This window comes from Jaculus jaculus, chromosome 9, assembly GCF_020740685.1.
Source record: "Jaculus jaculus isolate mJacJac1 chromosome 9, mJacJac1.mat.Y.cur, whole genome shotgun sequence".
Classification (NCBI taxonomy): Eukaryota; Metazoa; Chordata; class Mammalia; order Rodentia; family Dipodidae; genus Jaculus; species Jaculus jaculus.
Genome location: NC_059110.1, coordinates 34,603,232 through 34,629,529, shown reverse-complemented (window position 1 = coordinate 34,629,529; position 26,298 = coordinate 34,603,232). Strand labels below are relative to the sequence as shown.

Sequence of the window (26,298 nt, the reverse complement as noted above, 5' to 3'; positions counted from 1 at the left end):
TGATCAGCACATGTACAGTAAATAATGGTGTTTAGTTAGGTTTGTTTTGCAGGAAAGAATCACTCTCCGTGTTGCTGGAGAAGACTTGCTGTGGGGCTCTTGCTTTTTTAAGCCCATTGTAGGATGCATTGAGGATAAGTGAATTTTTGTCCCCCTAGAGACGCCCCATCACTTTGTTGAGGGTACACCTCATTTTCTTGTTCTCCTGTCTTTGGGCTAAAAACAAAAACCGAGAACTCCAAGTAACATTCCATTTTTATTTTATTTTATTTATTTATTTACTGTTTTGTTTTTTTTTTTCCGAGATAGGGTCTCACTCTGGCCCAGACTGACCTGGAATTCACTATGTGGTTTCAGGGTGGCCTCGAACTCACGGCGATCCTCCTACCTCTGCCTCCCGAGTGCTGGGATTAAAGGCGTGCGCAGCCACGCCCGGTTTGTAGCATACTATTGTAAAGTCAATAGGGTTTATATTTTGTTAGATTAAAAAACTACTAAGTAAATAGCTCTTTCTCTTATTTTACTCACATCAGTTATTCTGCAAAAATCAGTAGCTGGTTTTCATGTAAGTTCTAGACACAGGGCCGTTGTTGGAAGTTTTGGATTGGACATTGGCTTTGCTTTTGTACACGAAGCAAGCGCAGCATCTTTATACAGAAGCACAAGAGCTCGTAAAACCTTCCCAGCTCGGGGCGCGCAGCGCTGTCTTCGGGGCTCCGTGCAGAACCGCACACTTGGGGCGCCGGGAACGCTTTCCCGGGTCCCCACCTCGGCCCTCCGGGCGTGGGACGGGAAGCCGCGGGGGCGGCCAGAGGTCGGCGCCGCGGGGCGGGGCGGGGCGGGGCGGGGCGGGCCGGGATCGCCGCCGAACGGCCAGCCCCGCCTCCCGAGCCGCTCGGCCCGAATCCGGGTACCTGCGGCCCGCGAGCCCGGTCGGCCCTTTCCGGCAGCTTCGGCGCGGCCGGGGCCATGCAGCGGCTGCGGGGGCTGCTGCGGCTCGGGGGGCTCCGCGCCTCCGCAGGCCCGCCCGCCGCCCGCGTCCCCGCCGCCCGCCCCCGGCCCCGCCCCGGCCCCGGCCTCGGCCCCCGCCGGCCGCGCTGCCCGCGCCCCGCCGCCTCCATGGAGCGCCCCGAAGCGGGTGAGACTGCGCCGCCGTCCGCGCCGCCCCGGGCCCCGGCCCCGACCCCGATCCCGGCCCCGGCCCCGCGCGCGCCTTCGCGGCCGAGGAGGGATGCGCGGCGGCCGGGGCTCCCCGGGTGGAGAGGGCCGCGAGGCGTCCGTGCACCCCGGGCTGGTACCCCGGGGAAAGGGGTGTGAAGCACCACTAGGTTTCACTTTCTCTCCCCGCCCTTTCTGATCTTGTGACCCTTGGTTCAGTGTTCTTGCCACACACACCCCATCCTAGGGTGTTTGCAGTAGGAGACAAAAGCCAGGAAAAGCTTCGACTTTATTTTCCCTGTGAAATACGTAACATCTGGACACCATCCTGCTTCTCGGAGGAGTTTATTCCAGGTTTGCCAATGAGCGCTTTAAAACTGGCGCCAAGACCAGACTAGCGCCCAGTGTGAACTTCAAGACTGAACTTGGTGGATAAAAGGAATTGGGGGAGGGGTTTTGGACTTTAAAGTGAAAGGAACTAAAACCTAATTAAGGGTGCTCTTCTGCAAGAGTTTTCTATTGTAGACGCATGAAAAGCATAAGAACATTAAAATGTATTATATAAGTAGGCATTAACTTCTGTAAATATATAAGTGCCTTGCAAATGGAGTGATTCAGATCTGGTGGGTGGATGCTCAAGGTGTGCCTTTTTGAGATGTATTTATAGCAAGGTACTTAGATATGAATAAGAGAGTGGGGAAGAACGCTGAAGGAGAAAAGAATCGGCACACCTCATTTGCCTTTTTAGTTTAACATGCTCTTGGCATATCTTGCACCCTTATATTAACAAAATTTAACATGCTTGTGGAAGTTAGGTTACTGCTTCCTTTCGTTCCTTTTTAGATAGTATTAAAAAAACTCATTTTGTAAACCGGGCTTGGTGGTGCACGCCTTTAATCCCAGCACTGGGGATGCCGAGGTAGAAGGATCGCCCTCAGTTCCAGACCAGTCTGGTACTACAGAATGAGTTCTAGGTCAACCTGGACCCTGCCTCAGAAAACAAAACAAAAACTTATTTTGTCCATGTTTCCCTAGTACTTCAAATTTCTTCTGTTTCTCTTCTTATGATGAGGAAAGGGAAACATGAAGGTCAAGTGACTTTTTGTCATGCAGCTCTAAACATTTGTGGAGATCTACGGTGAGACTGCTTTTAGTTGCTAAGCTAGGGCTAGAATAAATAACATGGGCCGTCTTGCTTAATGAGATGGTTTTTTTTTTTTTTTTTTTTCCGATTCAGGGACTTATTTTGTATGACAGCAGCAAACTGACTCTCCTTTTAATCTCTGTTGTCTTGATAAAGGGGACCTAGATTTGAATATTAGCATATATTCAAATGTATGGTTTTATAACATTTAAAATGATGCATTGTCTTATAAAAGTAATGGCATTTTGGGGATGGATGTAGCTCAGTCGGTAGGGTGCTTGTCTAGCATGCACAAGGCTCTGGCTTCAGTCCCCAGTACTGCATAATACAGGGTGTGTGTGTGGGGGGGGTGAGTCTCAGGACATGGGAGGGAGAGGTAGGGGGTCAGGAGTTCATGGTCATATAGAACAGATTGTACTCTTCCATCTCCTTGCCCAGTCCTCTGTGGTAATGTGGTGTCCACTGTGGGACATGAAGGCCTCAGTCCCTGTGGGGTATCGGGTAGCAGGGTATGTGTTCAGGATATTCTTACCAACTCTGTGGCTCTTATAATCTCTCTGCCCCCTCTTCTGCAATGTTCCCTAAGCCATGGTAGGTCTGTTGGCAATCAGATTTAGAGTTGAGTTCTTTGTAGCCTCTAGATTTCTGCTTTGATAGTTTTTTTTTTTTTTTTTTTTAATTTTTATTAACATTTTCCATGATTATAAAATATATCCCATGGTAATTCCCTCCCTCCCCACCCCCACACTTTCCCGTTTGAAATTCCATTCTCAATCATATTACCTCCCCATTACAATCATTGTAATTACATATATACAATATCAACCTATTAAGTATCCTCTTCCCTTCCTTTCTCCACCCTTTATGTCTCCTTTTCAACTTACTGGCCTCTGCTACTAAGTATTTTCATTCTCACACAGAAGCCCAGTCATCTGTAGCTAGGATCCCCATATGAGGGAGAACATGTGGCGCTTGGCTTTCTGGGCCTGGGTTACCTGACTTAGTATAATACTTTCCAGGTCCATCCATTTTTCTGCAAATTTCATAACTTCATTTTTCTTTATCGCTGAGTAGAACTCCATTGTATAAATGTACCACATCTTCATTATCCACTCATCTGTTGAGGGACATCTAGGCTGGTTCCATTTCCCAGCTATTATAAATTGAGCAGCAATAAACATGGTTGAGCATGTACTTCTAAGGAAATGAGATGAGTCCTTTGGATATATGCCTAGGAGTGCTATAGCTGGGTCATATGGTAGATCAATCTCTAGCTGCTTTAGGAACCTCCACACTGTTTTCCACAATGGCTGGACCAGATTGCATTCCCACCAGCAGTGCAGAAGGGTTCCTTTTTTTCCACATCCCCGCCAACATTTATGATCATTTGTTTTCATGATGGTGGCCAATCTGACAGGAGTGAGATGGAATCTCAATGTAGTTTTAATCTGCATTTCCCTGATGACTAGTGACGTAGAACATTTTTTTAGGTGCTTATATGCCATTCGTATTTCTTCCTTTGAGAACTCTCTATTTAGCTCCTTAGCCCATTTTTTGATTGGCCTGTTTGATTCCTTATTAGTTAACTTTTTGAGTTCTTTGTATATCCTAGATATTAATCCTTTATCAGATATATAGCTGGCGAAGATTTTTTCCCATTCTGTAGGTTGCCTCTTTGCTTTTTTCACTGTGTTCTTTGCGGTGCAAAATCTTTGTAATTTCATTAGGTCCCAGTGGTTAATCTGTGGTTTTATTGCCTGAGCAATTGGGGTTGTATTTAGAAAGTCTTTGCCAAGACCAATATGTTGGAGGGTTTCCCCTACTTTTTCCTCTAGCAGTTTCAAAGTTTCCGGTCTGATGTTAAGGTCTTTAATCCATTTGGACTTAATTCTTGTGCATGGCGAGAGAGAAGAATCTATTTTCATCCTTCTGCAGATATTTATCCAGTTTTCAAAACACCATTTGCTGAAGAGGCTGTCTCTTCTCCATTGAGTATTTTTGGCATTTTTATCGAATATCAGGTGGCTATAGCTACTTGGGCTTACATCTGGGTCCTCTATTCTATTCCACTGATCTACATGTCTGTTTTTGTGCCAGTACCATGCTGTTTTTGTTACTATGGCTCTGTAGTATAGGTTAAAATCAGGTATGGTGATACCACCAGCCTCTTTTTTGTTGCTCAGTATTATTTTAGATATTCGAGGTTTTTTATGATTCCAAATGAATTTTTGGATTGTTTTTTCTATTTCCATGAAGAAAGCCTTTGGAATTTTGATAGGGATTGCATTAAATGTGTAGATTGCTTTAGGTAAGATTGCCATTTTCACGATATTGATTCTTCCAAGCCAGGAACAAGGGATGTTTCTCCACTTTCTAGTGTCTTCTGCAATTTCTCGCTTGAGTGTCTTAAAGTTCTCATTGTATAGATTCTTTACTTCCTTAGTTAGGTTTATTCCAAGGTATTTTATTTTTTTTGATGCAATTGTGAATGGGAGTGATTCTCTGATTTCATCTTCTGTGTGTTTGTTGTTAGCATATACGAAGGCTACTGATTTCTGTGTATTTATTTTGTATCCTGCTACATTGCTGTAGGTTTTGATTAGCTCTAACAGCTTGCTAGTAGAGTCTTTAGGGTCCTTTATGTATAGAATCATGTCATCTGCAAATAGTGATAACTTGATTTCTTCCTTTCCAATTTGTATCCCTTTTATGTGTGTCTCTTGCCTTATTGCTATGGCTAAGACTTCCAAAACTATATTAAATAGAAGTGGAGACAGTGGACACCCTTGTCTTGTTCCTGATTTTAGTGGAAAAGCTTCCAGTTTTTCCCCATTTAGTAATATGTTGGCTGTAGGCTTGTCATAAATAGCCTTTATTATATTGAGATATGTTCCTTCTATTCCCAGTCTCTGTAGGACTTTTATCATGAAGGGATGTTGGATTTTGTCAAATGCTTTCTCTGCATCTAATGAGATGATCATGTGGTTTTTGTCCTTCAACCCATTTATGTAATGTATTACATTTATAGATTTGCGTATGTTGAACCATCCCTGCATCTCTGGGATAAAGCCTACTTGGTCAGGGTGAATGATCTTTTTGATATACTCTTGTATTCTGTTTGCCAATATTTTGTTGAGAATTTTTGCATCTATGTTCATGAGGGAGATTGGTCTGTAATTTTCTTTTTTTGTTCTATCTTTGCCTGGTTTTGGTATCAGGGTGATGCTGGCCTCATAGAAGGAGTTTGGTAGGATTCCTTCTTTTTCTATTTCCTGGAAAAGCTTAAGAAGCAATGGTGTTAGCTCTTCCTTAAAAGTCTGGTAAAATTCAGCAGTGAATCCATCCGGGCCTGGGCTTTTTTTAGTTGGGAGATTATTGATAACTGCTCGGATCTCCATGTTTGTTATAGGTCTATTTAAGTGATTAATCTCATTTTGATTTAATTTAGGTAGGTCATATAGATCAAGGAAATCATCCATTTCTTTCAGATTTTCATACTTTGTGGAGTATATGCTTTTATAGTATGTCCCTATAATTTTTTGAATTTCTCTGGAATCTGTTGTGATGTTACCTTGTTCATCTCTGATTTTATTAATTTGTGTCTCTTCTCTCTTTCTTTTGGTCAGATTTGCTAAGGGTTTATCAATCTTGTTTATCCTTTCAAAGAACCAACTCTTTGTTTCATTAATTCTTTGGATTGTTCTTTTTGTTTCTATTTCATTAATTTCTGCCCTAATCTTTATTATTTCTTCCCGTCTACTACTTTTTGGTTTGCCTTGTTCTTCTTTTTCCAAGGCTTTAAGGCGAAGCATTAGGTCGTTTACTTGCGACCTTTCTAATTTCTTAATATAGGCACTTAAGGCTATAAATTTACCTCTTAGAACTGCCTTCATTGTGTCCCAGAGATTTTGGTATGTTGTGTTCTCATTATCATTTGACTCTATAAATTTTTTGATTTCCTTTTTGATTTCTTCATTGACCCACTCATCATTTAGTAGTGTATTGTTTAGCTTCCATGATTTTGTGTATGCTCTGTAGCCTTTCTTGCTACTGATTTGTAGTTTAATTCCATTGTGGTCAGATAGAATGCAAGGAATTATTTCAATTTTCCTGAATTTGTTAAGATTTGCTTTGTGTCCTAATATATGGTCTATTTTAGAGAATGTTCCATGTGCTGCTGAAAAGAATGTATATTCTGCAGCCTTTGGATGAAATGTCCTGTATATATCTGTTAGGTCCATATCTTCTATGACCTCATTTAGTCCAGATGCCTCTCTGTTTATTCTTTCCCTGGATGACCTGTCAATTGATGAGAGTGGGGTGTTAAAGTCACCCACCACCACCGTGTTTGGTGTTATCTGTGACCTTAGTTCTAATAGTGTTTGTTTGACGAATTTGGGAGCCCCCATGTTAGGTGCATATATGTTTAGGATTGTAATGTCCTCCTGTTGTAGTGTGCCCTTAATCAATATAAAGTGACCTTCCTTATCTTTTTTGACTAACTTCGGACTAAAGTCCACCCTGTCTGATATTAGGATAGCAACCCCTGCTTGTTTTCTAGGCCCATTTGCTTGAAACACCGTCTTCCAACCTTTCACCCTAAGATAATGTCTATCCTTTGTAGAAAGGTGAGTTTCTTGAAGACAACAAATTGTAGGATCCTGCTTTTTAACCCAGTCTGCAAATCTATGTCTTTTCGTTGGGGCATTGAGACCGTTGATATTAAGAGATATTATTGAAAGGTGTGTATTTATGTTTGCCATTTGTGTGTGTGTGTGTGTGTTACTTGTTCTACCTGTGCTCTCTTCTGTTAACTGGTATTTGAGTATGGCTGGTTTTTTCTAGGTTCCTTATATGTGTGCTTTTCCTTTTGTTCAGCATGGAGGATTCTATCAAGTATTTTCTGTAGAGCTGGTTTTGTCTTCAGATATTCCTTTAACCTGCTTTTGTCATGGAATGTCTTTATTTCTCCATCTATTTGGATGGATAACTTTGCAGGATAAAGTAACCTTGGTTGACAGTTGTTATCTTTCAGAACTTGGAATATATCACTCCAGGCCCTTCTGGCTTTAAAAGTTTGTGTTGAATAATCTGCTGTAATCCTGATGGGCTTGCTTTTGTAGGTAACTTGATTTTTCTCTCTAACTGCTTTCAATATTTTTTCTTTGGTTTGTGTGTTTGGAAGTTTGAGTATAATGTGGCGAGGAGAGTTTCTTTCTGGGTTTTGTCTGGCTGGGGTTCTAAAGGCTTCCTGTATCTGTATTGGCACCTCTTTCCCAATTTGGGGAAAATTTTCCTCTATGATTTTGTTGAAGATGCCTACTATGCCTCTGGAGTGGAATTCTTCTCCTTCTACTATGCCCTGAATTCTTATATTGGATCTTTTCATAGTGTCCCGAATATCTTGAAATTCCCACTCATACTTTTCTATAAGTTTGTCTTTCTCTTTGTTGGACTGCATTAGGTCTGCCACCTGATCTTCTAGCTTAGATATTCTGTCTTCTCCCTCATCCATCCTACTGGTGAGATTTTCTACAGAGTTTTTTATTTCATTAACTGTGTTCTTCATTGCTAGTAATTCTGACTGGTTTTTCTTTATTATTTCTATTTCTCTATTTATGTCTTGTATTGCCTTCTTTATTTCATTAAATTGGTGTCCTGCCTCTTCTTTGATTCCTTTGATTTCCTCTTTGATTTCCTCTTTGATTTCTTCTTTGATTGTTTTCATGTGTTCTTTGACCTCTTTGAACATATTTATAATTATTCTTTTGAACTCTTTCTCAGGCATTTCCTCTAACTCTTTCTCACTGGAGGACATTTCTGATGCATTAATACTTTTAGGTGGATTTATATTGTCTTGCTTTTTAGTGTTTCTTGTGTTATAATGTATATATTTTTGCATCTTGGATTAAGTTAATGCTTGGATTTTCTAGCTAGCTGTGTATTCTTAGCTGTATCAATTGATTTGGTGTAATATATTTTCAGGGTAGGACCTTAAGGTATTAGGTGTGGCTCTTAAGACTTTCAGAGTATCTACAAAGATGTTCTTAGGGGTTGAGTTTCCCTGCTATAGGAGTATTCAAGCAGGCTGAGTGGAATAATATACTGGTAGATTCTAAAATTTAGCTAAACACTGTACCCATTCCATCAAAAACAGCCCCGAGTATGTATGCAAGAGTAGTTATTATAATGACCAGATCCTCTATCAACAAAGAGGTTTAGATTTCTGGTCTGTTGAGGTATCCAAGTCAGCTTGTGACCAAGTGAGACCCTTCCCTGGTGCAATCCCAGTTACCTTGGGTGATTGTGGTCTCAGTCAAGTTGCTGCCTGGGTCGTCGGGCTGCTGTTCTGATTTCTGGAGCTGGGCACTTGCTTTTCCTACGGGGCAAACTGAGCTGCTGCCGCCGCCTCTGCAGCTGTTGTATGCGCCACCCCCGGAGCCCCCACCGCTGCTGAAGCTGCCGTTGCCGTGTCCCCGAAGCCGCTGCTGCGGGATATGTCACCGCTGCCGCTCCTGGGTCCGCTGCTGCTGGGGCCACTGGTACCGGTGCTGGAGCCGCTGAAGTTGCTGCCAAATTCTGCTCCTGCTTGGGTCCCGCCGTCAGCCCAAGTTGGCGTGGCCGGGTCCCGGGCCGCTGCTGTGTTCGCTGGAGCTGGGTTCAGGCGGCAGGGGAGGGGAGGGAGCCGCGCTGTTCTGGTTGTATCGTTTCTCCACGTGTGCTTTTACTTCGCGGTCTGCTCCTCCCTCCGTTGCTCGCTGCCGCTCTCCCCTCACGTTTCCCGAGTTGTGGAGAGCACGGTGTGAGGGGAAAATCCCGCACCTGGCTTGTCCTGCGGCTCGAGCCGAGAGACCGGCGGTTTTTCTGCCGCTCCGCGGTTGCGGCGGGTAGCCGAGTGGCCCGGAGCCGCTGTTCCCGCCTGTGCAGGCTCTGGATGCTCTGGAACTCTTCTACTTCTCCGCTGCCGCCTCAACTTCCTATACACCTCACTTTTTAGTAAAAGTGTGTATTTTGCTGAGTTTTTTTTGGTCTTCCCCCCCCAGGCTGTTTTGGCGTGGTACCTACGCCGCCATCTTAACCGGAAGATCCTTGATAGTTTTTTTAAAAAATATTTTATTTACAAGAGGAGGGGGAGAGAGAGAATGGGCACACCAGGGCATCTAGCCACTGCAGATGAACTCCAGATGCATGTGCCATCATGTGCATCTGGCTTACATGGAATTCTGGGGAACTAAACCTAGGTCCTTAGGCTTCACAGACAAAGGCCTTAACAGCTAAGCCATCTCTCCACCCCCTTTGATAGGTTTTGATTGATCACTGTGTCTATCACCATCACCCTAGAGCTGGTTGTCAGGCTAGCAGTAAGTATTCATGTCACCACTTCCTCTCTGATTTCTCCTGGGCCTTGGAAGATGTGGTAGAAGTGGCACATCTGGTGATGGCTAGTTGATTATCTTCTCGTCTTACGTATGGATCTCGGTTCTCCTCTGTTTTCTCTGCCATCTGCCCCCAGAAAGTATGCTTTCCTCCCTCCCCCATTGCTTTTTAAGGAATACCCTTTTTATTTATTTATTTGCAAAGAGAGAGAGAGAGAGAGAAAGAGAGACAACTAGACAGATAGAGAGAATGGGCATGCCAGGGTTCCTAGCTGCTGCAAAGGACTCCAGATGCATGCACCACTTTGTGCATCTGGCTTTACATGGGCACTAGGGAATCAAACTCAGGTCTTTAGGCTCTGAAGGCAAGTGCCTTAACCACTCTACCCCCCGTTGCTTTTTTTCTTTCTTTTTTTTTTTTTTTTTTTTGGTTTTTCAAGGTTGGATCTCACTCTAGCCCAGGCTGACCTGGAATTCACTATGTAGTCTCAGGGTGGCCTTGAACTCACAGTGATCCTCCTACCTCTGCCTCCCGAGTGCTGGGATTAAAGGTGTGTACTACCATGCCCAGTCCCCATTACTTTTTTAAAACTCCATAATGTAAACTGTTTTTCTGTTGCTGCGTTCTTCATAACCATATTGCTGTCACTGCCATGAACATACAGTGTTTAGCCATTAGTAGGTTTTTAAATTGATCTTCCCTACCTTTTTTTTCAAGTAAAGGTGTGGCACGTCTTTTTGAGTGGATATGGTACTCAGGTTTCAGTAAGACAACCTTTAGCAGGTTTTTATGGCTCCTAATCTGTTGGCACATTTTTTTCTGAAAGAACCATCAGTTCATAGTGGTATCAGTGTGTGTTAAAAGTGCCGAGCTAGCTAGTGCTGGAAAGGATGGGACTGCCATAGACACTTGATCTATACCACAGCTCCCATATCTACTAGTTTCACCTCTGGGCAAGTTACTAAGTCAGTGGGTTTCTGTGGTGGGAGTCTTCCCTGCTAGCAGAGTGGTTGAAATAGATGAGTTCTTTTCACTAAGGGGCTGCCAACTGAGTGAGCCTGGCATGTGGCACCCTTTTGAATGAAGGCTGGTTATAGGGTTGGTTTACCAGCCTCACTTCATTATGTTCTGATGCAGTCAGCCTTTTGTTTGGATTTGTACGAAAGGTAAAATTTTGTTTTCAGTAACAGACCACACTTGGGGTGACTATGCCCACCCAGCATTTAAGTGGATGCTAGGAATACAATCACCAGTCTTCATTCTTGTGCAGTAAACACTTTATCCACTGAACCATCTCTCCAGCGCCCCTCCCCCCCCCAATAATTGTTTATGAGAGAAGGTTTCTCTACTCCAGGGTGACCTAGAACTTACTCTGCAGCCCAGGCTGACTTCAAACTCATGGCAGTTCTCCTACATCAGTCTCCAGGGTACTGGGGATATAGACATGAACAACACACTATGTTCTCCATATAACTGATTTTTAAAAAATTGAAACTAAGCTGGGCGTGGTGACGCATGCCTTTTATCCCAGCACTTGGGAGGCAGAGGTAGGAGGATCACTGTGAGTTCAAGGCCACCCTGAGACTACAGAGTTAATTCCAGGTTAACCTGGACCAAAGTGAGACCCTACCTCAAAAAACCAAAAACAACAACAACAAAAAATTGAAATTGGGGCTGGAGAGACGGCTTAGCAGTTAAAGTACTTGCCTGTGAAACCTATGGACCCAAGTTTATTCCCCTGTACCCACTTAAGCCAGATGCACAACGCCACATTTGTCTGGAGTTTGTAGTGGCTGAAGGCACTGGGTTGCCCATTCTTTATCTCTCTCTCATATTCCTCTTTTTCTCAAGTAAATAAATAATTTTTTAATTGAAACTGTGAATTCATTGTTTTGACTGTTTTAAAGTTGCCTAAATAAGCAGGCAAGTTCAAGGCCTACCTGGGCTACAGGGTAAATTCAAGACCAGCTTGGGCAACCTTGGGAGATCATCTCAAATTAAAATTAAGTGAATCTGGGGACATAGCTCAGCAGCAGGGTATTTGCCTGGCATGTCAGTGTTACAATAATAATAATAATAATAATAATAATAATAATGATAATAAATCATCAACCTAAATTTAGTCTGTTATTTAAAACCTATTTAAGAGAAAGAGGCAAACAGAGAGAGAGAGAGAGAAAGTGGGCATGCCAGGGCCTTATTCCACTGCAAACAAACTCCAGATGCAGGTGTCACTTTTGCATCAGAGCTTATGTGGGCACTGAGGAATCGAACCAGAGCAGTCAGGCTTTGCAACCAAGCAAACACCTTTAACTGGTGAGCCATCTCTCCAGTCTTTATTTCATATATTGCTAGGATCTGTGGTTTCTTTTTTCTTTTCTTTCTTTCTTCCTTTCTTTTCTTTTTTCAGCTTATAAAGGGCTATGTTCTCAACAAACTCATCCTAGTTTGCCAACAGCCTGCTGTATTGGTTGCTTCATCTCAAGGTCCTGGGGTTCACTGGAAGCTGTAGCTGCCAGACCTATCACCAACCTGGGGAATGATGACAAGTTAGTTTGGCTGCTACTGAAGGCTCATACTTCCCTATGCAGCTGGCAGGCAAGGAAAGCGAGGAAAGATTCTGAACCCATCCCTCTGGGCTGTGGAGACTGAGCTCCTAGGGGCTCCTGGCCTCAGCTCTGAGACCATCCATGCAGCCACAGAACTAGAAATGGTAGTGAATTTCTGCCCCAGTATAAAGTTGTAAAGTTGTATTTAGAGCCATCATGGATTGAGAAGAATTAGGAAAACAAAACAGCTCAGTTTACTCCATTAATTTGTATTTTCATGCAGCCTTCTTTGTGCTTAATGTTTAATTGCCCAAGTATTTCCTTTTTCATATTAAAAATGGAATTTGTTGGATTACCTTATGGGAGTCTGGTAGCAGTTGCAGGCCAGACAGTCAAGGAACCTGGTAGCTGCTCAGTTGGTCAGATGCCTCAGCCGTCCCCATCCAGCACTGAAGGCCTGGAGGCTTCCTGGGCTTCAATCCACATGGGTCTTCAGTCCGCGCTGGTCTCACTCCACACTGGAAGGCAGTGAGCAGCAAGGCATATTTCTTTTTCTAAAAAATGTTTATTTTCAAGGAGAGAGAGAGAGAGAGAGAGAGAGACAGAGACAGAAAGACTATGAGTGCATCAGCTGCTGCAGCAAATGAACTCCAGATGCAAGCATCACTTTGTGCATCTGGCTTTATCTGTATACTGGGAAAGTAAACTGAAGCATCCGGCTTTGCAAGCACGTGCCTTTAACAGTTGAGCCATCTTCCCAGCCTTACTTCTTTTACTTTTTGAGACAAAGTCTCACTCTGTAGCTAAGGCTGGCCTTGAGCTCAACGTTCCCAGCATCAGCCTTTTGAGTGCTTGGACTTATTAGTGCTCTTTTATTATAAGGCTTAAAGTGGATAATTGAATACTTTCTTTAATACTTTCCAGTGTAAACTAGCTTATATATATATATGTATATATATGGAAGCTAGTTTACGTATATATATATGTGTATATATATATGTACATATGTTTATATATATATATATATATATATATATATATGGTGAAAAATTATGTAAGTGTTTTGGTATTCGGTTCAATCTTAGTCTAAATATCACTTATGTCTGACAGTAAGGCCCAGAGATTTATTCACAATTACTGTCATCACTTTAAACCTATGTCCTCTTTCCTTGACCCTCTGCCCAAGATATATAATTGTTCTGCCCTTTACAAGACAACAAAGACCAAATGCAACTTTAATATTAATACATGACCATGGGATAGTTGTTACTAAAATTGTAAGGTTATTTGCTTCTAAAAAATTGAATTTGCAAATTCATGTAGAGGTATGTATTTTTAACTCAATTTCTAAAGTTGAGTTTAATGAGGTAGTGAAACAATTTAACAGTCTTTATGTAAGAAAAAAAATTGAAGGGCAAAATTTATACAGATTTGAATACGTGACTGATAACATTGCACATAAACATGAAAAGACTGACTAAAAGTTGCTGGATTGTTTTCAGAAGCTATGTGGGAAAAATGTAGTTTTAGAGTTAAGAAAATATATCTCCAAATGATAGAAGATTATTGACTGACTGTCATCATCTAACCCTGAATTGAATTCTGTGTTTAGAAAATGATGATGGCTTTAAAAGCTGGTTGTATAATGTAAAAATGCTCTTATGAAAATATGGAATATGTTAAAATGTTTATAGAAATAGCCTTATAGTATATTCGAGTATGTAATAACTCTTCATAGATATTGATATGCATTGGATTCAGCTAGCTGAGTTGCTTTGGTTTTAGGGTATGAGTTTAAAGAATAACTAGCTAAATAATGCTTTTTTTTTTTTCTTTTTGTGATTTGTTAAAGGAGGAATAAATTCCAGTGAGTGTGAAGATATGTCAAGAAAAAGTGAAATGTCAGAAGAACTTGAAGGCAAAGTAATGGATTCTCTAATAAATATGCCATTTGCTACGATAGATATTAAAGATGATTATGAAAGTAAGTACTTAAATGAATGTGTATTTAGAAGCAGTGGATAGTAAATTCAGTTCTACATTTTATTCCTAAATTAGCTCACTTTAAATCCTTGTCATGTTTTTGTGTTTTGGTTATTAGTAGGTATCAGTTCCTATTGGTATCACGTTGTCAAAACTAGCCCAGTTAATATTTATTATATTATTACCTCCTTCGTTTCTTTAGAGCTGTTGTAATTCCAGCCCTATTGTTCGTCTACTAAATGGTTACTGGCCTTTTGGTGTCTGCCAGGTGCTGTGCTAGACACGGGAGGAGTCGTCTGAGAACCAGGCAGGCATTGCCCCTGCCCTCCTGGAGCTGGATAAGCTAGTGCTGAACATAGCTAAGCTTTCTTGCTTTTGTTTTTTGAAGCAAGGTCTCACTCTGTAGCCCAAGATGACCTGGAACTCTTAATCCTCCTGCCTCAGCCCCCCATGTATTGGGATTATAGATGAGAGCCAGCATACCCAGCTTGAAAGTAGTTAAGCTTTTAATCAAATATGCTCCTATTGGATCAACTCCATCTTTCAGAACCTCATCTACCAACTTTATAGAACCAATGGTTGACTGAAATATTCTTATTATTTAGTTTCTTACTGTGCCTACTTTACAAAGGGAAGTTTATCATGAAATATAGAGTGTAGAGTTTTTAGGATTTGAGAGATGGTTCAGTGGCCAGAAGTGCTTGCATACAAAGCCTGATAGCCCAGGTTTGATTCCCCAGTGCCCATGTAAAGGCAGATGCACAGAGTGTAGAGTTTGGTATAGTCTTTGGCTTCCAGGGGCCTCTGACTGGATTCTCCTTTAAAAAAAAATTTTTTTTTTTTGTCTGTTGTGATTTGTTTTTTGATACAAGGATTCATTGTGTATCCCAGGCTGGCCCCATACTTGTGGTCCTCCTCTCAGCCTCCTAAATGCTGGGATTATAGATGTGTGTCACTATGCCTTGCTAATCTCCTTCTGGAGCAAATAAAATGAGTATATTTTAAAAATTAAAGCAGGGCGTGGTGGCACATGCCTTTAATCTCAGCACTAGGGAGGCCGAGATAGGAGGGTCGCCATGAGTTTGAGGCCACCCTGAGACCACACAGTGAATTCCAGGTCAGCCTGAGCTAGAGGGAGACCCTACCTCAAAAAATCAAAAACTTAATCACTTCTTTCTAAATTCATTGCTATCTAATTGGTATAAAATAAACAAGAATCTTGACTAGATATGGGGGAGCACATATGCAATCCTGGCACTTAGGAGGCAGAGGCAGGGGGGGGGATTGCTGCAAGTTTGAGGCCAGGCTGGCCTGTATAGTAAGTTCCAGGCCATTCAGAGCTATATAGCAAGATCTTGTCTCAAAAAAACCCATGCATACACCACACACACACAAGCACATACACACCCTTCACACATACTATACATGTACACAACAAACAACCCAACAAATAACAATCGGCAATAAACACAAAAGAGAAGAAACCTCATGAGTCATAATCAGGACTCCCCTCCCTTGCTTGGCTCTCTGTTACCCCACTTGCAGCACTCTTACATTAATGTGGGAAAGGAGTGACATCTGCCCACAGTTCCAGCTACAGGCACTTGTGGCTGGTGCATGCTTACCCATAGTCAACATAGCTGAACATACAGTTTCTACCAGGGAGCGAGGGTGAGATCTTGAATCCAAGAGCCAGCACTTTTCTGTAGCTATTGTGTCTTTAGAACTTCTGGCAAAGAGAGTCCACTAGGACCAGAAGGAAAAGGTGTGTTGTGGCCTGCATTCTGTTCCTGCTTTGAACAGGGAAGTTGCTTCAGCGTAGCATGGGCATTGGGGAGGATGGCCAGTCCTTAATGTGAACAGAATATTTGGTATACTTCTCACTAAGGAAATGGTGTTATCCATGTGTCATGGGGCTCAGGCCAGTGTACTGAAGTCCATTTATCTATTATTGTTTTTTTCTTGTTTTGAGGTAGGGTTTCATGCTAACCCAGGCTAACCTGGAATTTACTGTGTCTCAGGGTGGCCTCTATCTCCCTTCCTCTGCCTCCCAAGTGCTGGGATTAAAGGCATGCACCAGCATGCCCAATTTGAAGTCCATTTTTAAAAATTTTATTTATTTATTTGAGAGGGAGATAGAGAGAGAGAGAGAGAGAGAGAGAGACAGAATGAATGGGAGTGCCAGGACCTCCAGCCACTGCAAACAAACTCCAGATGCATGCGCCACCTTGTGCATCTGGCTTACGCAGGTCCTTAGGCTTCACAGGCAAGCATGGCAAGCACTTAACTGCTAAGCCATCTCTCCAGCTCTGAAGTCCATTTATTATAAAAATATTTAAAAATTTTATTTATTTATTTGAGAGCAACAGAGAGAGAAAGAGAATGGGTGCGCCAGGACCTCAAGCTACTGCAAATGAAGTCCAGATGCTTGTGCCTCCTTGTGCATCTGGATAACTTTGGTCCTGGATAATCAAGCCTCAAACTGGGGTCCTTAGGCTTCACAGGCAAACCCTTAATGGCTAAGCCATCTCTCCAGCTCTGAAATCCATTTTTTAACTGTAATTTTTTGCCATTTCAAGATAGTCTATGCTTATTAGCTAAAACTCTTGATGGGGTAGTCTACACTCGAAATCACCTTGTTTAAGATTTCCCTTGTAGGAAGATAGATTTCATATTCCAAGCTCCATTGTATATATGGGTATTGTATTATAATGGGAGAAACAAAAAAAATTTTGGTTTTAGTTTTAATTATTTGATTTTCTTTTTCTGTGATTTGGGCACTTAAGCTGTGCATCCAGGCTCATGTGGATGCTGGGGAATTGAACCCAGGACCTTTGGCTTCACAGGCAAGTGTCTTAACTGCTAAGCTATCTCTCCAGCCCCTCACATTTTTGTAATTGCACTTTTTCTTTGGTCTGTGTGGTGTCTGTAGTCATCTGTGTTGCAGTATGTGTGTGCAGATGCATGCATACAGGCATGACACATGTGGAGGCCAGAGGAGGATGCTGGGAGTCCCTCTGGGTTGCTTTTGAGTTTTGTTATCAACCTCAGGACCTGGAAATAGGCATAGTGATAGTGTTTGTGTCCCAAACACTTACAGCTTGTGGCTTAAGCGAGTTTCATCTGGCTTCCTCCTGTACTTGGGGCTGTGGAAATTTAATGAGGCTTCTGGTTCTGTTGTACACAACCGCCTTAAAATTTGCAGGTGGCTGCTTTCTGTCTGTAGGTCCTTCGTTTTGGGGGGCATGTGGGAATTGAGAGTTAACTGCCAACAGATTCTAGCTGATAGAAACTCTGGCAGAACAATGAGTAAAGCAGGGATAGCAAGAGCATCATGGGAAGGAAAATCCTTGCCAGTGAAAAAAGGCCTGAAAGATTTAATTTGATGTGCACTGAGTCCTCTTCAGTATGGTCTAATTTGCTGAAATGGAACTTAACATTTTTCTCTTATTTTTTTAATCTAAAAGATATCTTGTTTACCAGAAATATGTAAGAATATTAAATGTATTAGATTATTGTAATCAAATACAAGAACATAAATTACAAGGGAACTATGCATGAGGACATAGAGGCATATAAGAAATAAACTGCCCGAAGCTGGGGATGTGGCTCGGTGGGCAGAGAGCTTGCCTAGCATCCATGAAACCCTGGGTTTGATCATAAACAATATGTGGTGACATGAAGACCTGTGATCTTGGTATTGGGAGGTAGAGACAGGAGGACTAGAAGTTCAAGGTCATCCTCAGCTACACACTTTTCAGGATAACCTGGAGTACATAAGACCTCATCTCAAAAAAAGAAAGAGAAGCTGTTCAAGTGCATGTATGTGTATATATATATTATTATATATATATTATATATATATATATAAATCTGTGAGAAATGGCCAGGAAATAGTCTAGCCTATGTAGCACATTTGGTTTGTTGGCTGGACATAGTTGAGGAGAAAGAGCCAGTGTTGATGAGGAGAGGAAAAGGACATGATGGTCTCTTCTTTTGAGAAAGGTACATTATGGCTCAATTCGTTAGAAACCCAGGATCCATCTGGAAATTCTCTGGTGTTGCTGTGCTCTGCCTCTGACTATGGAGTGGGAGTCCGCACTGGAGAGCCATTCTCCCGCTGATGGGAATAGCTTCGTTTGCTTCCCACAGTGGGAGTCTGGAGAGCTTTAGTTCCATTGACTCATCTCTTGAGAGTCACAGTTAGAAAATGTCAAGTCAGATTTAAATCAAGATTCAAAAGAAAATATTTGAATTGTTTCTTTTTAGTCACATGACTTTCCTAAATGTGCAATTCAGTGCTGTAGAAAGGATTAATTCTTATTTTACCAATTTATTCTATCACCCAGAATTCTGTGTGTATGTGCATGTACTTTGATTCAGTTTTCTTTTTAATACTTTAGTTATTTATTTGAGACAGAGAAAGAGTCAGATAAAGATAGAGAGAGAATGGGTATTCCAGGGACCCTAGCCATGGCAAATGAACTCCAGACACATGTGCCACCTTATGCATCTGGCTTACATGTGTGCTGGGGAATTGAACCTGGGTCCTTCAGCTTCACAGGCAAGTGCCTTAATCACTAAGCCATCTCTGCAGCCCATGTTGTTGTTTTTAAGGCAGGTTCTCATTCTAGCCCAGGCTAACCTGAAACTCACTGTGTAGCTCCAGGCTGGCCTCAAACTCTTTCTATGTTAGCCTATCGAGTGCTGGGAGTAAAGGTGTGCATCATTATGTCTGGCTGGTGTGTGTGCTTTGAGATAGGGTCTCATGGAGCTCAAAGTGGTCTCAAAATTACTAGCCAAGGCTAGTAACTCCTGATCCTCCATTTTCCACCTGCCAAGTCCTGAGATTTCAGGCATGCACCACCACCTCCAGTTTACTTACCCAGAATTCTGGTGTTACAATTATTGAGATTGTTTTCTTTTTTGAGACAGGATCTCATGTGTTCTAGGCTGGCCCAAACTTGCTGTGTAGGTGAGGTAGGTGAGGATGACCTGGAATTTTGCTACTTCTCCCTCCGTCTTCCCCAGTGTTGGGATTACAGCCATGTGCCACTATGCCTGATTTGTGTTGTGCTGGGGAATCACACAGTGGGCTTCATGCATGTTAGACAAGCACTCATCCAGCTGAGCTACGTCCTAGCATGGAGATCTCTGAGGCATAGGAAGTCCCCATTTTGTTACTTACTAATCAGTTAAGTTGTACTTAAAAAATAATTTGGTCTTAGACTTTGTAAATATCAAAGTTCACATTTCATCTAAATTTTTTATAGAAAAGATTGAAGCTCAAAATATATACCTGATGGTGATTATCTTCTGTCAAGTTTAAAAGAGAAATTATGTGGCTGTGTCCTTTATATAATTAACTGGAGAAGCATATACCACATATAGTCATGTGTCAGGCATTAGAGCAAGGATTAGTTAGGGCGTGTTAGAGGAACAGAACCAGTAGAATGAATGTATATTATAAAGAGGATGTATTGGGTTAGCTTGTAGGAAAAAGGCTGGGCCCTACAACAGTAGTTGTCTGTAGGCTGGGGAGTTGGAGAACCCAGAAGCTTCTCAGTCCACAGGTTGGATGTCTCAGCAGTTCCAATGGGCATTGAGGGCCTGGAGAATTCCTGCAAGCTGTTTCTCTTCAGTACATGGTGAAGATGGGCTCCAGAGTCTGAGCGGGTAGCAGCAACAGTGCAGACACACGCACCAGTGAGCATCGTGGGCAGCAGTGGGATGGACACACGCACCAGTGAGCATCGTGGGCAGCAGTGGGATGGACACACGCACCAGTGAGCATCGTGGGCAGCAGTGGGATGGACACACACACCAGTGAGCATCGTGGGCGGCAGTGGGATGGACACACACACCAGTGAGCATCGTGGGCGGCAGTGAGTGGACACACGCACCAGTGAGCATCGTGGGCGGCAGTGGGATGGACACACACACCAGTGAGCATCGTGGGCGGCAGTGGGATGGACACACACACCAGTGAGCATCGTGGGCGGCAGTGAGTGGACACACGCACCAGTGAGCATCGTGGGCGGCAGTGGGATGGACACACACACCAGTGAGCATCGTGGGCGGCAGTGGGATGGACACACGCACCAGTGAGCATCGTGGGCGGCAGTGGGATGGACACACGCACCAGTGAGCATCGTGGGCAGCAGTGAGTGGACACACGCACCAGTGAGCATCGTGGGCAGCAGTGAGTGGACACGTGCACCAGTGAGCATCGTGGGCAGCAGTGGGATGGACACACGCACCAGTGAGCATCGTGGGCAGCAGTGGGATGGACACACGTACCAGTGAGCATCGTGGGCAGCAGTGAGTGGACACACGCACCAGTGAGCATCGTGGGCAGCAGTGGGATGGATGCACGCACCAGTGAGCATCGTGGGCGGCAGTGGGATGGACACACGCACCAGTGAGCATCGTGGGCGGCAGTGGGATGGACACAAGCACCAGTGAGCATTGTGGGCAGCAGTGGGATGGACACACGCACCAGTGAGCATTGTGGGCAGCAGTGGGATGGACACATGCACTAATGAGCATCATGGGCAGCTGTGGGATGGATATGCATGCCAGTGAGCATTGTGGGTGGCAGTGGGATGGACATGCGTGCCAGTGAGCATCGTGGGTGGCAGTGGGGTGAGTATTCTCACTACGAAGTAGTGTGGGCAGCCAGGGAAAAGGCTATGTGTTCTGGAGTTTTTTTTTTTAAATATTTTATTTTATTATTTTTGAGAGGGGAAGGGAGAAAGAGGTAGATATATAGAGAGAGAATGGGCATGCCAGGGCCTTTAGCCACTGCAAACGAACTCCAGATGCATGCGCCTTGTGCATCTGGCTTATGTGGGTCCTGGGTCTTCCTCCTTCCACCAGTCCTTCTTGGAAACACCCTCACAGACCTGCCCACAACTGTGCTTCTTTCTTGATTCCTAATTTGTCCATAGAATTTAACCATCATAGATAAATTCTCAATATTGCTGTGACAGGAGAGTTTGGGTTTATTCTGTGTGGATGCTGTATAGTATACATACATACTAAGATGCCTGTAATATCATTAGGTGAGATAAAATTTTAATTCCATTTTACTCTGGGGTTATTTTTTTTTTTAAATTTTGAAACAGGGTCTCACTAAATAACCTAAACTGGCTTGGAACCCACAGTGATCCTCCTACCTTAGCCTCTCAAGTAAGCCCAGTTTACTTGAAAGCATTTAACTGCTTAAATAATAATAAATATCAAAATAAAATCTGATTCATTCTCAGCCTTTTAATTAAGCACAAGTGTGAAAACAATCAAGCCACAGTAACAGACGGAGCACTTAATTAAATTAATTTCTCTTATAACTCACTCCTTTGTAGTTTCTGGATGGATAAATAGAACTTGAGGAAAAATTAGATAATTTACACAAAATGGCATGTGGTGCTTTGGTTAAAAATAAAACAAAACAAATGCATGCATCAGAGAGTTACAGCCTTTGTCAACAAGACCAAATGCATCAGAGCACATTAACATAGTTACTGAAGTCATTATGAAAATTAACAAGTGGAATAAATTAAGTCTATGAGTTTACAAGCTATATTTCCATTGGCAATTGCTTCAATAATCAATAAAGTCACTTTAAATAATCCAGAGAGAGATCCAGGGCACATGGCCAGCATGTTTGACAGTGTGTGCCTGCAGTTGCACATTTTTAATATTTTTATCAGTAAACTAGATGGTTGCATGAATTTTTTTTGGTATATTTTCTTGTGAAGGTAAGTAAAAAGAAGACACATCTTTAATCCCAGCATTTGGGAGGCATAGGCGGGATTGCTGTGAGTTTCAGGCCAGTCTAAGCTAGTGAAACCTTACCTTGGAAAAAACAAACAAAAATAACAGCAAATAAATTCTTTAGAACATAGATTGGATGAACTTATTTTTTTATTTGAGTGATACCCTACCTTTAAAAATCCAACCAAACAAAGAAACAAATGACCATCCAGAACTTAAAGAACTTTACCTTTTTTTTTTTTTTAATTCCTGTATTATGATTATAAGGAAAAACGAGACAAATACTTGACTTTTCCCCCTTCATTATCAGAGTTTTAGAGCATGGTTCTCTGACTTCTCTAAAGGGGACCTGTGAGTTTTGGATTTAATATTTTTAGAGCCATTATGGGGTGATGGATTTGATCGTATTTGACATAATTCATACCATTGAATTTGTTACATAATTTGATGGTCAAATTGTTACAACTTTAGTCAGTGGGAAGAATTTTTTAACTGACTATGGTTTCAGTCCATGGAGCTACGGGGAGCTGGTAGAACCTTTAGGAGCTGGGGCCTAGTGGAAGGCATTAAGTCCATTGGGGATGGGTAACAATATATTTCCTGAAGTTAGAAAGACTATGGCCCTGAGTATAGTGGCTCCCCATCTGTAATCCTAGCACTTTGGGGTAAGGCAGGCAGATCACCACAAGTAGTTCAAAGCAAGCTTGGGGTATAGCATGAGGCTGTTCCTACCTCAAAACAATAATAACAAAACAAACAATAACAATGAAAAAATGAAAAAGAAAAATTGGCGTGAGGGAGAGAATGTTTCTTAACCCTTACCCTAGGGACAAATCTGGCTAACCACTACTTTATAAATAAAGCTTTATTGGCTGGGTATGGTGGCACACGCCTTTAATCCCAGCACTCAGGAGGCAGAGGTAGGAGGATCGCTGTGAGTTTGAGGCCACCCTGAAACCACGTAGTGAGTTCCAGGTCAGCCTAGACTAGAGTGAAACCCTACCTTGAAAATAAAAAAAATAAAAATAAAATAAAGCTTTATTGGTACACAGCTATACCTCTTCTATCAGAATAAGGTAGCTGTGACACCGATCATATGATATGCAAGCATAAAGTATTTCCTCTTGTGCCCTTATAGAAGTGCTCATGGGGTTTTGCTTTAGGTTTGAAAATGACAGTTATAGATGATTGGTAGTTATATATTTCCTTATCTCCTCCTCTTCTCCCTCTTTTTTTTTTTTTTTTTTTTTTTTTTAGGTAGGGTTTTGCTCTGGCCCAGGCTGACCTGGAATTAACTGTGTAGTCTCAGGTTGGCTTCAAACTCACAGCAATCCCACCTATGCCTTCCAAGTGCTGGGATTAAAGGCATGTGCCCCCACACTGACTTTCTTCTGTCTTTTAATAAATATTTTTTTTTATTTATTAATGAGAAAGATAAAGAGCATTACAGAGCCTCTTACTGCTGTAAATGAATTTAAGACCTATGTTCCACTCTATGCGTTTGGCTTTACATGGGTACTGGGGAAATAAACCTGGGCTGGCAGGTTTTGCAAGCAAACGTTTTTGACTGTTGGTCCATTATCTATCCTCTGATTTTTTTTTTTTGAATTGTAGTTTTGTTTAAATGTATTAGACACATTCTTGTTTTTATTTCCCTTGTAGTCACTGATATACCACAAGTAAATTCGAAGAGAAGTAAAGAAAATGAATTGATCAAGAGTGATCAAATAAAGAAGAGGAAAAAAAAGAAAGATTATCAACCAAACTATTTCCTATCCATTCCAATCACCAACAAAAAGGTAACTAACTTTTTTTGCTATGAAGTTATACTTTAATTATACTTAAAATATATTTAATGTCTGTCATCCCACTTGCTCTTAACTTTTTTTGTTTTGTTTTGTTTTTTGAGGTAGGGTCTTTTGGTATAGCTCAGACTGACCTGTAATTCAATATGTAGAGGTGGCCTCAAACTCACACCTGTGTCTCCTGAGTGCTGGGATTAAAGGCATGTGCCAGCCACCATGCCTGGCTCTTCTTTCAACTTTTAATAGTCTTTCATGACATTTTAGTAGGATCAGGCAGATAAAATTCCTATGTTAGTAATCAAACCTGTTTAAATAATCCTTCAAAAAGAAAAGATGGCATGTCAGGGTCCTGCGAAAGGTTTGTTCACTGCCTTGAAAAAGACTTTCTGAAGCAGAGAGCAGTCAACAGCTAAGAGCTAAGACTCTTCAGTCTCTGAGGGAAGAGGAAGATTTAAAATTTTATTTATTTATTTGAAAGAGAAAGAGGCAGAGAGACAGAAAGAGAGAGAGAGAGAGAGAGAGAGCGAGAGAGAGAGAGGGAGAAAGAGAGAGATAATGAATGGGTGTGCCAGGGCCTCTAGTCACTGAAAACAAACTTGTGCATTTGGCTTATGTGGATACTGGGGCATTGAACCTGAGTCCTTAGGCTTTGCAGATAAGTGTTTTAACTGCTGAGCCATCACTCCAGCACCTATTTTATTTTTTTTTAAACTTTTTAATGACACCTTCCCTAAGTATAAACAATGAACCATGATAATTACCACCCCATCTAGTCTTACCCTCTCAAATCCACCTTCCATTGAATTCCTTCTTTCTAATTAGTCTCTCTTCTTTTTTGATATCATAATTTTTTCTTCTTCCTGTTATGAAGGTCTTGTGTAGGTAATGATAGTCACTGTGAGATTATGTCAAGGCCTTGTTTTGTCTAGAAGACAGCATTGTAAGCAGTCCCTCCCTTCCTTTGGCTCATAGTTTTCCCACCACCTCTTCTGCAGTGAACCTTCAGCCTTGGAGGGTGTGATAGAGCTGTCTCAGTGCTGTACACTAGATTGTCACTTCTCAGGTCTATGGTGACTATTATGTCACCTCAGTGGTCACTGCCATCTGACAAGGGTAGCTTCTTTAACCAAAAGTGAGAATAGCATTAATATATGGGCATAAACATAAAAAGATGTTTAGAGGGCAGTTTGGTGGGTATAATATATGCTTTAGCCAGACAACAGCAATAGTTGTCTATATATTATTTGCACCGTATGTCTGTGTCTGAGTATGTGTGGAGGCCAGTGTCAGGTGCTATCTTCAGGAGCTTGTCCTTTAAAATTGAGACAGGATCTGTCATTGGCCTGCAGGTCACCAATTAGGCTACACTGGCTGGGCTGGTTAATACCCGGGATCCACCTCTCTCTGCCTTTACAGAACTGGGACTATAGGCACACATACATACCACCAAGCCTAGCATTTTATGTGTATACTGGGGATGGAACTCAGATTTTCATGCCTGCAAGGCAAGCACTTTACCAACTGAAATTTTTTCCTAGTTCCTATATAAGTATTTTAAATATTTATTTGCAAGGGGGACAAGAGAGAAAGAAAGTATAGGCATGCCAGGACCTCCTGCTACTGCAAACAAATCCTAGATGTATGTGCCACTTTGTGCATCTGGTTTTATGTGGGGACTGGGGAATCATACCCGGGACATCAGGCAAGCAAGCACTTTAATTGCGAAGTGATCCCCGCTGTGTATAGTTTTTTAATTAGATCACTTATTTTAGTCCCTTTCCTTTTACCCCTTCTTTCCCTCCCTCCTTTCCTACTTTCTTTGCTTCCTTCCTTATACTAGGGCCTCACACATGCTAGTCAAAAGCTCTACTGCTGAGCTACATCTCCAGCCTTTTTTATTACTTTTTGTTTTCGAGGTAAGGTCTCACTCTAGTCCAGGCTAACCTGGAATTCGCTAGGTAGTTTTAGGATGGCCTCAAACTCATGGTGATCCTACTACCTCTGCCTCCTGAGTGCATCACCACGCTTGGCTTATTATATATATTTTATTTTGAGATTGTTCTTATTATGTTGTCCAGGCTGGTCTTAAACTCAACTGTATAGCTCAGCTGTGATCCACTTGAGAGTATAATCCTGTGCTCAGCAGGCCATTCATTTTATAGTTCTCTCATCGTACTTTTGTTTTCCCTCATCCTAGGCTGAGGGGCAACCCTGTTCCCATGCCTGTGCAAGCCGTGTCTGGCTTCTCGCCTCTTCCAGTGAGGGGTGGTGGGGTGATGTGATATAATCCATCAGGTGGGGAAGGGGACCAGTGGAACAAACGAAGATAGGGAAACTCTTCCTATTCCTTAGGGTGATGGGAGGAAGGAATGTGGAAGTCCTGTACAGACTCTGGAGTCAGAGTGGAAGATCTTATTATCTGCCACCTGCTGCACAAGCTACAAAGTTTAGTTGCAGTCACCTAGATTCTTTGAGTTTCAAGTTGCTCAGGTAAGCCCTGAAGGGC

The 26,298-nt window shown here is 42.2% G+C and overlaps 1 protein-coding gene across 6 annotated transcripts in view; it reads left to right on the top strand.

Moving 5' to 3' along the window:
- Positions 1 to 1,088: 1,088 nt before the first annotated feature.
- Positions 1,089 to 26,298, top strand: part of Akap7 (A-kinase anchoring protein 7) — a 141,161-nt gene continuing 115,951 nt past the window's right edge. For 5 of the 6 annotated variants that reach the window (XM_045159667.1, XM_045159665.1, XM_045159662.1 and 2 more), the window contains exons 1-3: positions 1,089 to 1,138; positions 14,081 to 14,212; positions 23,650 to 23,786. In XM_045159667.1, coding sequence (XP_045015602.1) covers positions 1,120 to 1,138; positions 14,081 to 14,212; positions 23,650 to 23,786 — 288 coding nt within the window. In that variant the 5' untranslated portion in view covers positions 1,089 to 1,119. Of the gene's footprint in view, positions 1,139 to 1,296; positions 1,513 to 14,080; positions 14,213 to 23,649; positions 23,787 to 26,298 lie in introns of those variants that run through there. The other variant, XM_045159664.1, reaches the window with a different exon arrangement.